General features: G+C 33.5%; 2 protein-coding genes across 4 annotated transcripts; one reads left to right on the top strand and one right to left on the bottom strand.

Annotated features, from left to right (window-relative positions):
• The first annotated feature begins 1,968 nt into the window (after positions 1–1,968).
• LOC113731012 (protein FLC EXPRESSOR) lies at positions 1,969–6,604 on the top strand. Of its 2 annotated transcripts, XR_011840433.1 has the most exons (5): positions 1,969–3,037; positions 4,019–4,191; positions 4,305–4,381; positions 5,729–5,798; positions 5,909–6,604. XR_011840433.1 is itself a non-coding variant. In XM_027256050.2 (4 exons), the coding sequence occupies exons 1-4, from the start codon at positions 2,529–2,531 to the stop codon at positions 6,008–6,010; spliced, it is 861 nt and encodes a 286-aa protein (XP_027111851.2). In that variant the 5' UTR covers positions 1,980–2,528; the 3' UTR covers positions 6,011–6,604. The 2 variants fall into 2 exon arrangements, 1 of the variants encoding a protein (XP_027111851.2); XM_027256050.2 differs by lacking the exon at positions 5,729–5,798 and having other exon boundaries at positions 1,980–3,037.
• A 2,592-nt stretch (positions 6,605–9,196) lies between these two features.
• On the bottom strand, positions 9,197–13,152 carry LOC113728982 (protein DOUBLE-STRAND BREAK FORMATION-like). 2 transcript variants are annotated; one of them, XM_072079833.1, is made up of 5 exons: positions 13,067–13,152; positions 12,766–12,973; positions 11,905–12,048; positions 10,994–11,147; positions 9,197–9,895 (listed from the first exon to the last, which is right to left on the bottom strand). In XM_072079833.1, the coding sequence occupies exons 1-5, from the start codon at positions 13,123–13,125 to the stop codon at positions 9,735–9,737; spliced, it is 726 nt and encodes a 241-aa protein (XP_071935934.1). In that variant the 5' UTR covers positions 13,126–13,152; the 3' UTR covers positions 9,197–9,734. The 2 variants fall into 2 exon arrangements, with proteins under 2 accessions (XP_071935934.1, XP_071935941.1); XM_072079840.1 differs by having other exon boundaries at positions 9,759–9,890.
• Positions 13,153–13,161: the final 9 nt, after the last annotated feature.

Raw genomic sequence — 13,161 nt, 5'->3', positions numbered from 1 at the left:
CATGGTTGTGCTAATTAGTTAGTTTAGTGACCAATTTGTGATAAAAAAATTATTTAATAGTCAAAAGTCAATACAAGTAATAGTTTATTGGCTTATGAGATTTTTGCCTTTTTTTTGAATGCCTTTCTTTCGCTTCTCCAAACTATTTCAAAGAATTTGTTAATTTTTTCACATGTATACGAAAACATGGTACAGTGGTCTTACAAACTACGAGCATTTTTTCGACTGATTATTTTAACTAATTATAAATCTAATTTTGGTTAATCCGTTCATGTAATGCTCTCGTTTTTTTTTTTTTAGTTAGATTGTAGTTTTTTAATAAGGAAAAAAGTTAAAATCAATAATAATTCAAATAATAAATTTTACCAATTCTAATTATTCTTTATAAACACTTTCTATAACTAGATATTACAAAACCTAAAACAAATGAAAACAAGGCATGCATACAAAAGATAATTAATAGTTTAAAAATATATTTTCGCCACAAAAAAAAAAACTCAGTAGTCAAGAAATGTCTCTTAGAATTTTTCCAACTGCCATATGTATGTTGTATGTGTGTGTATCTAATCTAATCTATATAACTATGATATAGGAAGGAATTGCTTCTTCCTGTAGCAACTTCATGCACTGCCACATGGCACAATGAGTGAGTTGAGAAGCTCCATTTTCTTCTTGCTCTTGCTTTCAATATATTTTGCTGTTGCATGGGGGGATAATTTGGGTTGGATTTAACAATGACACAAATGATATGTAAGGTTTTTTTTTTTAAACTTTTATTCTTTTTTTATTTGTTGTAAGTATTAGACAATACAAAACTAAGTAGTTGATGTTAAACTTAAATAAAAGGCCTATCAATATCAAATGCAATTATTTAAGAAGTAAATACGAATACATTGATATTTCTTTTTTATTTTTTTAATAGAAGAGGGGTGGAAATGCATCAATATTTCTATTACCGTTTGAATTTATATTTGTTATCGTTTGTATTAGCATCTTGAATTGTAATATCTAGATTTGGTTAATGCTGTAGTTGCCTGTTGTGTTGCCACGTGGCAGCTGGAAGAAGAAGCTAGTATCTTGCATTTGTTGTGGTGTGTTGACTTTTGTGATGGTATTTCAAGAAGCTAAATGGATTGCAAATTTTGGCCCATGAAATAATGATATGATATGTAGTATGACACGGGAAAGGGCATTGCACCTGCTTGTTTGGGATTTACCGCAGTGATTCTACATTGAATATAATTTTCTGCTATCATAAATGTACATATAAATGCTAGCAACAAATGTAAAGGTTTTTTTTGGCTACCTTAAAAAAATTTAACACCAACAGGAAATGTCAAATAAATTAATGATTATCCTAATATTATAATTTATAATGAATAACATTTTTTATTGTTTATTATTTCTTTGCTCAAGAATAAACAATTAACTGAGAAGTATTTGATACCAATATATATCATGCGAGTAATAAATTTTTGAATCGTCACTTCAACACGTGTAGTAGCGGAATTAGAATCTATAATACACATACTATCTAAAGTAGTACCCAATACAATAACTACACTCAAAATAAGCTCACAATCCCAAAATACCCATACTCTTGCGGTTGAAATTCAAAACCATTCTTTGACCCAAATTCATTCTTATATAGTATAAGGAAGCATTGCAAATCAGATGTGATTACACATATCTAAGTAAAGTTTTGATATGAATGTGCAAATTTACATGGGATGTGATAATATTATCATCGAATAAGCATTACAGATGACTTGTTAATCTTTTAGAATGTATTTATTGATTGCTAACTTGTGTATTTTTTCAATAAAATACTATTGAACCATACAACGAGGATTCATGCGCTGAGTACTGAACCATCTCTTGCAAAGGCACAAAATGCTTTAGCATTTGTAAGTTTCAAGTCGTGCTAGGAGGAGGATTCATGCGCTAAGTATTGTGAACGATGAGGAGAGAACTCATTCCACTCCTTAGTGCAGGGTACTCTAAACATGTATGAAGAGGACTTGGTCCAATATGTATTTTTTTTTTTTCGGAGACCATAAACCTAATCTATCTTACATTAAGAGGAACGAGCGGATCTAAGAAAGTCCAGGGATAAGGCGGAGAGGACTGAACCACTATCGGACCATACGAATGCACAGCACACCCGTCTGAATTTTACCAAGCAGGTGGTGGCCGCTGGGCCAAAGGCCCAGTGGTTGGTCCAATATGTATAGTTACCCTTTTTTTGATTAATAAAATAAAAGCCTCTATCGTTTCGAGAGACCCAAAAAAAGAAAAAAGAAAAAAAAGTAAGTCGTGCTACGAGCATAAAGGATTCTCCAACAAGCCCAGCTTACCACTGCTGATGTCGCGAATTACGCGCCCCCTCACTGGCACAGTGATTAGCTGAACAACACCTTTTGCTTTGCTTCTTTCCCCAGAACTTGAGATCAATACTTTTGAATAAAAGAAAACAGGAAAGGAGTCCCCGGCGGCAGCTGCCTTCTCCTCAAAGGCGTGAGGTAGCAATGGCCGGACGAAATCATCCTTACTCAAGACAACAGCATCGTCGTTCTTCAATTGACGGACCCCGAGTTCTCCACCAAGGCCTTCAGCGACCTCACCCTGCCGCTCTAATCGAGGCCCAACAGCGGGAGATCCAAGCTCTCCTCCTCGACAACCAGCGCTTGGCCGCCACCCACGTGGCACTCAAGCAGGAGTTGGCCGTCGCCGACCAGGAGCTCCGCCACCTCTCTTCCACAGCCGTCAGCGTCAAGGCCAATACCGATGCTCGGGTGCACGAGGTTTACGAGAGGTCGCTCAAAACCGAGGCGGAGCTCCGCTCGATTGATGAACTCGGTGCTGATTTGTCTCAGGTAAAAACTGATATTCAGAAAATGACGGCCGACCGTAAAGAATTCACGTCAAAGCTGCGTGAACTCAACGAAGAGCTCGTGTTGGCCCACTCTGAATTGGACCAATTGCCTGCGATCCAAGAGGAAATTCAGGCCATGCGTCAGGAAATAAAAAGAGGAAGGTATATAAATACTATGAAATTCTCTCCCATTCACTTGATTTTCATGGGATAAGGCTAAATTTGATGAGTTATACCCTATGTTTTTTTGCATTCCTTAACATAAAGGTGATTTATCTGTAAGCTAAACATTATAGCGAGCATAGAATAGGTATCGTCTTAGGGATCAAATGCTTGATCATGATTGATTAACGTATTGGTGGAGGAATTCGAATATTCGTCCTGGCAAGAGGTCAATCCGTGGCATCTCAAGGGAGCTATGGTTAACTTGCAACATTTGTTGGCAAGCAAGAGGTATTTAAGCTACTTGACATATAATTGGCCAATGTAGGTTTTTTCATATTAATGCATTCATTAGGAAATGTTTTTTCACACTTAAAAGAATGTGCAGCTGATATTTTTAGTGCGCATTAATGTGAGTACTGTATTGCACGCAAACGTGCTGAAGTTTTCAAGGTTGTAATGAATGACCAATGTATGTGTAATTCGAGAAACTGAGATTGATATTTGCACAGAAAGATGAAAACAAATAAAGAAAGAAAATTACTTGATACACGAGGAAGACAGAACACTTCTCACAAAAGAAAGAAAAGAAGATGAAGATAATAAAGAAAGATAAGATCGGTTGAAGGACCATATCTACAAGCCAATCCTACATGGTCTGATGAGGTTTTCCTCTGTGCCATACTTCTTGCCTCACTAGTTTTGTAATGTAGGACATGAAAACAAATATGGTAGAAAGATAAAGATAAGATCAGTTGAAGAAACATATCTACAAGCTAATCCTACGTGGTCTGATGAGGTTTTCCTCTGTGCTATACTTCTTGCCTCACTAGTTTTTGGAAGGTAGGATATGAAAACAAATATGGTAGGATAAATATAGTTCTGCAAGATAAATTCATTATGTTAATGCGTTCCTATTAGCTCAAAGATTCGCCTATTATTTTATAATGTTTTCTTCTACTGTTGGTTATTTTGAAATAGGGCGGCTATTGAATATGAGAAGAAGATGCACGCCACTAACCTTGAACAGAGCCAGATTATAGAGAAAAATATGATATCTATGGCTCATGAAATTGAAAAACTGCATGCTGAGCTTGCAAATGCAGAAAAGCGAGCAAGGGCAGCAGCTGCAGCATCCACTGCAGCTACTCCAGGTTATTTTAGATTCTAGATCTCAACTTTCTTACCTTCTTTTGCCCTCTCCCTACTGATTGTTAAATCTTTATAGCATATCATCATATTAACCCCTGGAACTTTTGTATTGCAGCTCCTGGTTATGCGTCTGTCTACTCTGATGCTGTATATGGTGGGAACTTGTATTCGGACCACTACCCAATGCAGCAGGTTTGTCTTAATACAACACAGTTATGAATCCCAGTGCATTCCATGGAAGGCTCTTTAGGTTGCGCACTAAGACTCCATACTTTTATCCATTCAGTTAGAAGGGTCCATGAATCATTGACTTGCTATACATTTTGATGATAACCCTCAATCTGAGACTGTCTCTATTATCACGTTTAAAGTGATTCTCATATTGAACTTTTATTCTTTTTGAATAGAAAAATGAGGCAAAAGTGGAAATGTTATGGTACATTTTGCATTTATGCTTGTCGAGCATCGTTTTCTTTCTGTGAATTAATGCATTATCAAATATGTCCATTTTTCCAAAAGATTAAAGTGCAACTACTTCCAGCAAGCCAATTGTCTTGCTGCTTTAATTTGCTCACTTCCTGGCATGCCGGTGATTGCAAGTGACATGCCATCTGCATGGGTAATAGTGCATAAGCAAATTAAAGCCTGAAACTGTTGAGTAAATTTCGCTGTCTCTCAAATGTTGTCATAATCATGGACTGCCCATCAGATTTTTAATGCTGAATTGGTTGGTTAACATTTTGGTTTGATCACCTCCACATTGCATAGGTTTGTTAAGCATAATTTTGGAACTATATGCCAAACTTCCTCATCAAAGAGAGAATGAATGGCTTTCATTTTAGTTAGCAACGGTAGGTGGAGTTTGTATAACATGATAAGAGAGCTTAAACTGGAGTTGCTGGGATTCTCGCTTGTTGGCTTTGTGCAAGTATGTGCAGTTTGAGAGGACTGGCCAGGGAACGAAACAATCATTGTTGACAAATACATAAACAATTTGTCCTGCCTTTTGTATATAGATCTATCAACCCCATACTGCTTTCTTGATATAGAAGAGTTGAAAATCAAGACAAGAAGATTATCGAGATTATCTTTCTAGTCTAGTTACAAAGAGAAATGCACAGCTGTTAGATAAAGAACAGAAATCGTAGAAAAAAGGAGATCAGCAGCTCCTTATACAATGTAGTCAAGCATAAACACCTATATCCATGAAATTAGTTTATAAGAACCTCACTTCTGCCAGCCCGGAGAAATGAAGCGACTTCTGCAGTTCTGCTGCTTGCTAGTTTCCCTCTCCACCCTCATATTAGTCTGGTACTACTGATTCGTCAGCAATAGCAATCTGGCGCAAACTTGTCTAGAGAAAAAAATCTTGTATTTTATTGCCCAATGTTGTAATGCTTGCTGTTTTAGATCATTTCTATCCTAATTTTTTGTTTGCCTGCCCAGTGTGGTGTAAGTGGTCTAACTCTGTTGCAGTTCTTTTTTGGCCATATGTCAAGTTTCTATTAGATGTTAAATCCTAATTTTCAACTGTCACAGATTCTTGTGTGAACTCTAGAAGAGTTGGCATTTTCATTTACACGCCCTACTTAACAAGAACATCTCAAGTGTATGAATTGTTTTCTTTATTTCAGGTTCAAGGCAGTATTTGACATTTGATTAACTCACTCTGCTTGACAGAAACATCTGAAAGTGTATGTATTGCTTCGTTTATTTCAGGTTCAAGGTGGTATTAATGTCAGTACTCAGTACGGCCCTGGAGGAGTGCCTCATGGAACTAGTGCGCCTTATGACATTCAATGGTCAAATGTACATAGATAGGTTGTTGCTGTAGAATTTGTGAAGCTCAACTGAGAAATTTTGCTTCATTGGCTACCTACCCCGCAGAAATTTGACCAGCTGTTTAGTGAGCTAAAAGAACAGTTTGGTTGAGTTAAAAGAGCGTCTAGACAGAAATACAGAATTAGGCGTGCAATTTTAAAAACATGTAAAGAGGATTAGAAATGTGAAATTTTAAAAACTTACAAAGAGGTGCCTACAAGCCATTGGATTCACCCCAATGGCTAGGGGAAGCCTCTTAGAATCCTCTGCGATGTAGGTTTGGGTTAGAATCATATGCTTAGTTGATAGGGATAGAAAGCGCGTGGAGTTAGGAGGATTTTTTTTTTTGAGAATGAATTGGTGCTTGGAGGTAGAGGTGTTAAAATGGGTGATTTAGATGGTTTTGGATTGGTTAAAATGGGTAATATGTATAAGTGAGTCAATTCATTTATATCCATTTAATTAAATGGGTATAAATGGGTAGGTGAAAAAATGAATTGGATAATCCAATTAATCATATATAACTCATTTATTTTAACTTTTTGTAAACTCATTTATATTCATTTTTGTAAACTAAGTTGTCAATTTATGCCATCTTTTGTGCCCATCATTAGTTTTAAATATGTACTTGTAATAGTCAATAAGTTTAATTACCAATTTTTTTTTCATCTGTATTCTATGTTGTAAAATTACATACTATTTAATAATTGAACGATAAGAATATAAAATTTGAACTAAGTACTATAAAAGTTAATACAAAATTTTGATTTAAAATTTTGAACCTCTAACATTTTTTTGTGTAAATTTAAAATGAATAAAATTTCATTTTGAAAAGATAGGAAAAGAGGTTAAAACTTGTCATAAATTGGTAATGCTGAAAAATGGGCAAGTTAACAAACTAAGATAAAATAAAATGATAAGATAAAATCAACAAATAATAATAATAATAATAACAATAATAACAATAATAACAATAATAATGATAATGATAATAATGATAATGATAATGATAATGATAACAATAATGATAATGATAATGATAATGATAATGATAATGATAATGATAATGATAATGATAATGATAATGATAATGATAATGATAATGATAACAATAATGATAATGATAATGATAATGATAATGATAATGATAATGATAATGATAATGATAATGATAATGATAATGATAATGATAATGATAATGATAATGATAATGATAATGATAATGATAATGATAATGATAATGATAATGATAATGATAATGATAATGATAATGATAATGATAATGATAATGATAATGATAATGATAATGATAATGATAATGATAATGATAATGATAATGATAATGATAATGATAATGATAATGATAATGATAATGATAATGATAATGATAATGATAATGATAATGATAATGATAATGATAATGATAATGATAATGATAATGATAATGATAATGATAATGATAATGATAATGATAATGATAATGATAATGATAATGATAATGATAATGATAATGATAATGATAATGATAATGATAATGATAATGATAATGATAATGATAATGATAATGATAATGATAATGATAATGATAATGATAATGATAATGATAATGATAATGATAATGATAATGATAATGATAATGATAATGATAATGATAATGATAATGATAATGATAATGATAATGATAATGATAATGATAATGATAATGATAATGATAATGATAATGATAATGATAATGATAATGATAATGATAATGATAATGATAATGATAATGATAATGATAATGATAATGATAATGATAATGATAATGATAATGATAATGATAATGATAATGATAATGATAATGATAATGATAATGATAATGATAATGATAATGATAATGATAATGATAATGATAATGATAATGATAATGATAATGATAATGATAATGATAATGATAATGATAATGATAATGATAATGATAATGATAATGATAATGATAATGATAATGATAATGATAATGATAATGATAATGATAATGATAATGATAATGATAATGATAATGATAATGATAATGATAATGATAATGATAATGATAATGATAATGATAATGATAATGATAATGATAATGATAATGATAATGATAATGATAATGATAATGATAATGATAATGATAATGATAATGATAATGATAATGATAATGATAATGATAATGATAATGATAATGATAATGATAATGATAATGATAATGATAATGATAATGATAATGATAATGATAATGATAATGATAATGATAATGATAATGATAATGATAATGATAATGATAATGATAATGATAATGATAATGATAATGATAATGATAATGATAATGATAATGATAATGATAATGATAATGATAATGATAATGATAATGATAATGATAATGATAATGATAATGATAATGATAATGATAATGATAATGATAATGATAATGATAATGATAATGATAATGATAATGATAATGATAATGATAATGATAATGATAATGATAATGATAATGATAATGATAATGATAATGATAATGATAATGATAATGATAATGATAATGATAATGATAATGATAATGATAATGATAATGATAATGAAAACAGACATCTTCACCGTCTTAGAGAAAATTAAAAAAAATAAAAAAAACATACGATCTCCAATGCAAACATTAAATGAGCTTTGTGATATGGAAGATTCGATTATTGGGATATGGATGTTTTTTCAAATTCTGAAACAGTGGAGACTACGATTGAAGCAATCTTTGACAAAAGACAAATAGCAATTTATGTGTTCAGGAGTTACAAAATGCTAACTACATACCTCAGGTCCAATTGCTACTGGGTTTTAGAGTAAGCATTGTTAGGTCTTCAACGCACAGATGTCTATCCAAAATTCAAGTGTCAACCCTAAGAAACCAAAATATCGAGCAAAATCAACTGCAGAATTTCATGGACTGGGAACCATATCAAGCACATATCTTGCTGCAAATGTACCCTTTCTGGCATAGAATTAATTACAGGTTTCCCGTGGCTTGCTGTGTTAGCGGACTATTAAAAATGAATTAATAAAAAAATAGACTAGTAATTAATGGCCTGCTAGGTTCATTAAGCTGATCTACGGTGTTTACAGTAATTCAGTGCCATCCCCAATGGCTATTGCAGGGTTACACTGACATGTCCCCCGAAATATCAATACGTCGGGGAGTCTACGCAAACAACCATATATCAGAATCCATTTGTGACGTACATCATTTGTAGCAACAAGAAACTTCAAGAGAAGTGGACCAAGGTTGTTATCCTCAATTACCCCTACAAGAAGTAAAAATTTTTCATGCATATTCCTGTATAAGAATACCTTGAATCCCCCTCTGAAAATGTTCTCTTGAACTTGCAGTAGGACTATAATTTAGGTCCACCATTTCATGAAAGCATGAAGAAAAGGTATTGCCTGAGCGACAAATCAATTCTTCCAAGAGTTCCCAACCTGATCAGGACGCATGCATGTTGATATACTACCTTGTTAAAAACATGTTTGGGCTTCACTATCATCAAACTCACCTGTCTGGCTGTCTAGTTATACGGAAAGACAACAAATCAAGTGCTGATGAATATAATATTTTAGTCCAACTACAACAAAATAGAATATCCAAACAGTACTAAACATAATAAAGGAAATATCTGAAAGGAACTAAAAATTGCTAAATTCTGTCATAAATAACCTGCTATAGACATTGGTGTTCCTGCAATTTTCGTAAATTCCGTCTTTTAATTCCATTTCTGAACAGAGTGCTTCCTGAAGAATACGTCTCAGTGCAAATGGACTCTTGTTGTTTCAGCTGCTGATTAATTTTCTTTTTCATGTATTCACTTGCCTGAACCTGAACTGTATCATCATCAAGCTGAGTTAATAAGTGCCCACGAAAGCGCCTGGCTGTTAGTTTTAAGAATAACATAGAATTCAGTTCCAGCCATTTTCCATGACAAATGAAGCCCTTAAGAGAACGTAACAGAGATAGCAGGTAGAATATCAAATTGGACTTCTGAAGCCTCACAACATCGAGAAACGGGATTCCAAGAGGAAAAGGCAATCCACCCAAGGACTTGTTGATTGCTAAAGAGCAAGTCTTTTTATCAATTCTACAAGGATATACTCTTGGTGCATGGATAACATCCTTTTTTTTTTCCTTCTACAACTTCAGAATTCTGTAGTGATATATTATTAGAATTAAGACATATAAATATGATGCAAGAATTTACTGAGGTAATCCCAAATTATAGTTTTAAATATAACTTAAAACTATAACCCAAATGTGACGTGTGCATGTGGAATTCACTTTGTGATAATTCAATGAATTCTGTTACTGAGGATGCTGATGTCACAGCAAAATGGAAGTTGTCAATTGTTTGATGAGTCTGCACCTATTCTATACCAATCTACGCGTAACCGTAAGTATGGTACTGAATATCTAGCATGGCACTATCTTCACAACTTAGACCCAAGTGAGGAAGAGGGGCAGGAACGGCATGGCCAAGATTTGGGAAAAAAAAAATGTAAGGTTTTCACACTGTGCGTGGGATTCATAAAATTTTGTTCTATAATTACACATCGTTAAAAGTGAGTTACACCGTATGTATACAAAGTTACATTTTGTGCATTTTACACAAAATCAGTCTGAACTATTTTCCTAACAACCGTTGGTCGGTAAACACTGCATCCTGTTGAACCTTCTTAATTATAAATATGCACTTCTTGTTTTAAAAAATGTGATTCCAGAAATCATGACGCTAGCCAAACAACATTTCGCCTACTGTCACCATGATTTTTTTATCAAGGACTGTTAGAAATATACGATATGTCCACTAGCAAAGGAAATGATTCCAACAAAATAAATAATCACATCTTTTGATGCCTCAGAAACCTTATACAAGAGGTCTTACATCTAATATATCAACAAATTGCAGATCATCTCAAGAATCTAACCTCGGTTTGTACCAGTTTGTGAAGCAGCTAATATGATAGCAGCATCCTTGAGTCTCTTAATATTCTCAAAAGCATGCTCACAATTAAAGCAGTCATCATCTTCAGTGCAAATCCCGTTGTCCATCTGAATGCATAAAAGTGCTCTCTCACATGTCTGCAGAAATAGTTATCCAGTTCAACATGAAACTTAATCAAGAAAGGTGGAGGAAGCGTAAAAGAAGTTGTGCAATTTATGATGTACAAGATAACATACTTTTAAGCCAAAGGACAAAAACATGAGGACGATATGCTTGGCATTCAACAAGTGAGACAAATTGATGTCCAAATAATATTGTTATTAACCCTAACATTTGTCTTTTCACAAGACACATGAAAATTTTGAAGCATATTAAAGAAAGGAAAGCTACTTAAAGGGGAACCAAAGATTGTTCATCACTACTTTCATTCCCAGTTTAAAAAGGACAAAAATGGTGGACCATTAAAATGTCCATGAAGTCCCATATGAGAGACTCCAAATTACTGGAAAGGTAAACCTCTCAACTAAGAAACATGAAAAGGCTTGGCTATCTGAGCAAAGGAATTGAACAATTGTTCAGGCAGGCGAACCTGAAATTGGAGTGAAGACTAAGAGAAAGTGCAGCTCAACAGTCTCTGCAATAAAATCCTGTGATGCTCTGAAAGAAATATTTCCAGGTAGTCTTGGGCATAATTTGAAACTTGAAACAAGAATGTCTAGCAAATCGTTCTGTTATAGTTTAAATTTTTTCCTATTGTCCTCACCACGGACCGTGATAATATTTTGGGTAATGAATGTTGATGAAAAATGACAGTAACAATTAGCATCAGTAAAAACAGCATTAATAATACGATGACATTTTTGTGACTAATTGAGGCAAGTGAACATTAACTACCTTTGTTGCAGCGGAATAAAAACCATTATCAAACAATTGCTCGGCTAATGTGAGCCACTCGTGGTATGAAACCTCTAGCCTTGTGTCACTAGATGCCTTTTCATCTCGCAGTAGCAATGCCTCATATCTCAGGGCCAAGCAACTCTGTCGAAAAGAAAAATTGCAGAATACCAAGTGAAATAAATCAATTATTGCCGCAGATTTTTCTAGCACAATCATGTAACATCCAATGCCAACGTAGAATAGGCTATTTCAGTCCCGTCGGTTCCCCTGGCTATTCCAATCATGTAACGGCAGGACTGTTATTCTTCTTTACACCCAAAAAAGAAAAAAAGAAAGGAAATACTGAAGTACCCTGACTATTACGTATGGAAGATCAGAAAACTACTTGGACTCAAAACTAGACAAAGGACAATGAAGCTAGAGTACTTTCTCTTAAACACTGGAAATAAGTACAAACAACTAGCTTGAAGTCGCCATTTTAGATCATGTATCAAAACAAAAACTTGTGTGGATAATTATCACAACAATAATTCAAGGATGAAATGCTAGTCGAGTCTCTTTTAATCTAGCTACTTAACTTTACTTTGACCAATGAAAGTTCTAAGAGACGAACGAATAAAGACGTAATTATTTGAGCAAAAGTATGCAGTCCTATTCCTGTAGGAAAGATATGTAAAACATGAAAGAACCTATAAAGCCAATATATGATCTCATTCCTCAAATTTGCTACATAAGCGTCATACTATCGATTCTCGGATTTTTTTTTTTTTTTTTTTTTTGCAAAGATTATGAAATCTGAAAGCCAAATGTTTTGAGACAATGTAGTAGGATCGCGCAATAAATATCATTTAAATGTACCTCCACGTCACCAATGAGAACGAAAGCACGAATGAGAAAATCAGCGATCAGTAGCTTATTCTCGACGGACTTCTCAGTGATTTCTCGAATAATGCTGAGCGATTCGTGTCTCATAAACTCTTTCAAAGCTGATCGGATTTCTAGTGACGATTTGACGTCCTTGGAAGCTAGAAGCGATTCCAGAATTGCAATGGTTCCGTCGCCGAATCTGCGTCAAAATAAAATCGTTTGCAACTGATCAATTCAGGTGTCTGCAAAAATGGAGGGAAGATTTTATACGGATTAGGATGAAGATTACTACATTCGATTTTGCATTTGGGTGCTAAAGAGGGAGATTTGCCGCGAGACTTCGTTGGACATTCTGTGGATTTTCTGCCGTTTGATTTGCGTCGGTGG

Source organism: Coffea arabica, chromosome 1c (genome assembly GCF_036785885.1).
Source record: "Coffea arabica cultivar ET-39 chromosome 1c, Coffea Arabica ET-39 HiFi, whole genome shotgun sequence".
NCBI classification, from domain to species: Eukaryota; Viridiplantae; Streptophyta; class Magnoliopsida; order Gentianales; family Rubiaceae; genus Coffea; species Coffea arabica.
This window is presented reverse-complemented; position numbering and strand designations above follow the sequence as displayed.

Bases quoted from the DNA above. Each gene is read 5' to 3' on its own strand.
- LOC113728982 (XM_072079833.1), bottom strand. From the start codon at position 13,125: ATGTCCAACGAAGTCTCGCGGCAAATCTCCCTCTTTAGCACCCAAATG. The intron at 12,974-13,066 runs GTAGTAATCTTC...ATTTTGACGCAG, and splicing joins ACCCAAATGCAAAATCGAAT to ATTCGGCGACGGAACCATTG. The intron at 9,896-10,993 runs GTTAGATTCTTG...ATGATGATACAG, and splicing joins ACAAACTGGTACAAACCGAG to TTCAGGTTCAGGCAAGTGAA.
- LOC113731012 (XM_027256050.2), top strand. From the start codon at position 2,529: ATGGCCGGACGAAATCATCCTTACTCAAGACAACAGCATCGTCGTTCT. The intron at 4,192-4,304 runs GTTATTTTAGAT...TTTGTATTGCAG, and splicing joins ATCCACTGCAGCTACTCCAG to CTCCTGGTTATGCGTCTGTC. The intron at 4,382-5,908 runs GTTTGTCTTAAT...CGTTTATTTCAG, and splicing joins ACCACTACCCAATGCAGCAG to GTTCAAGGTGGTATTAATGT.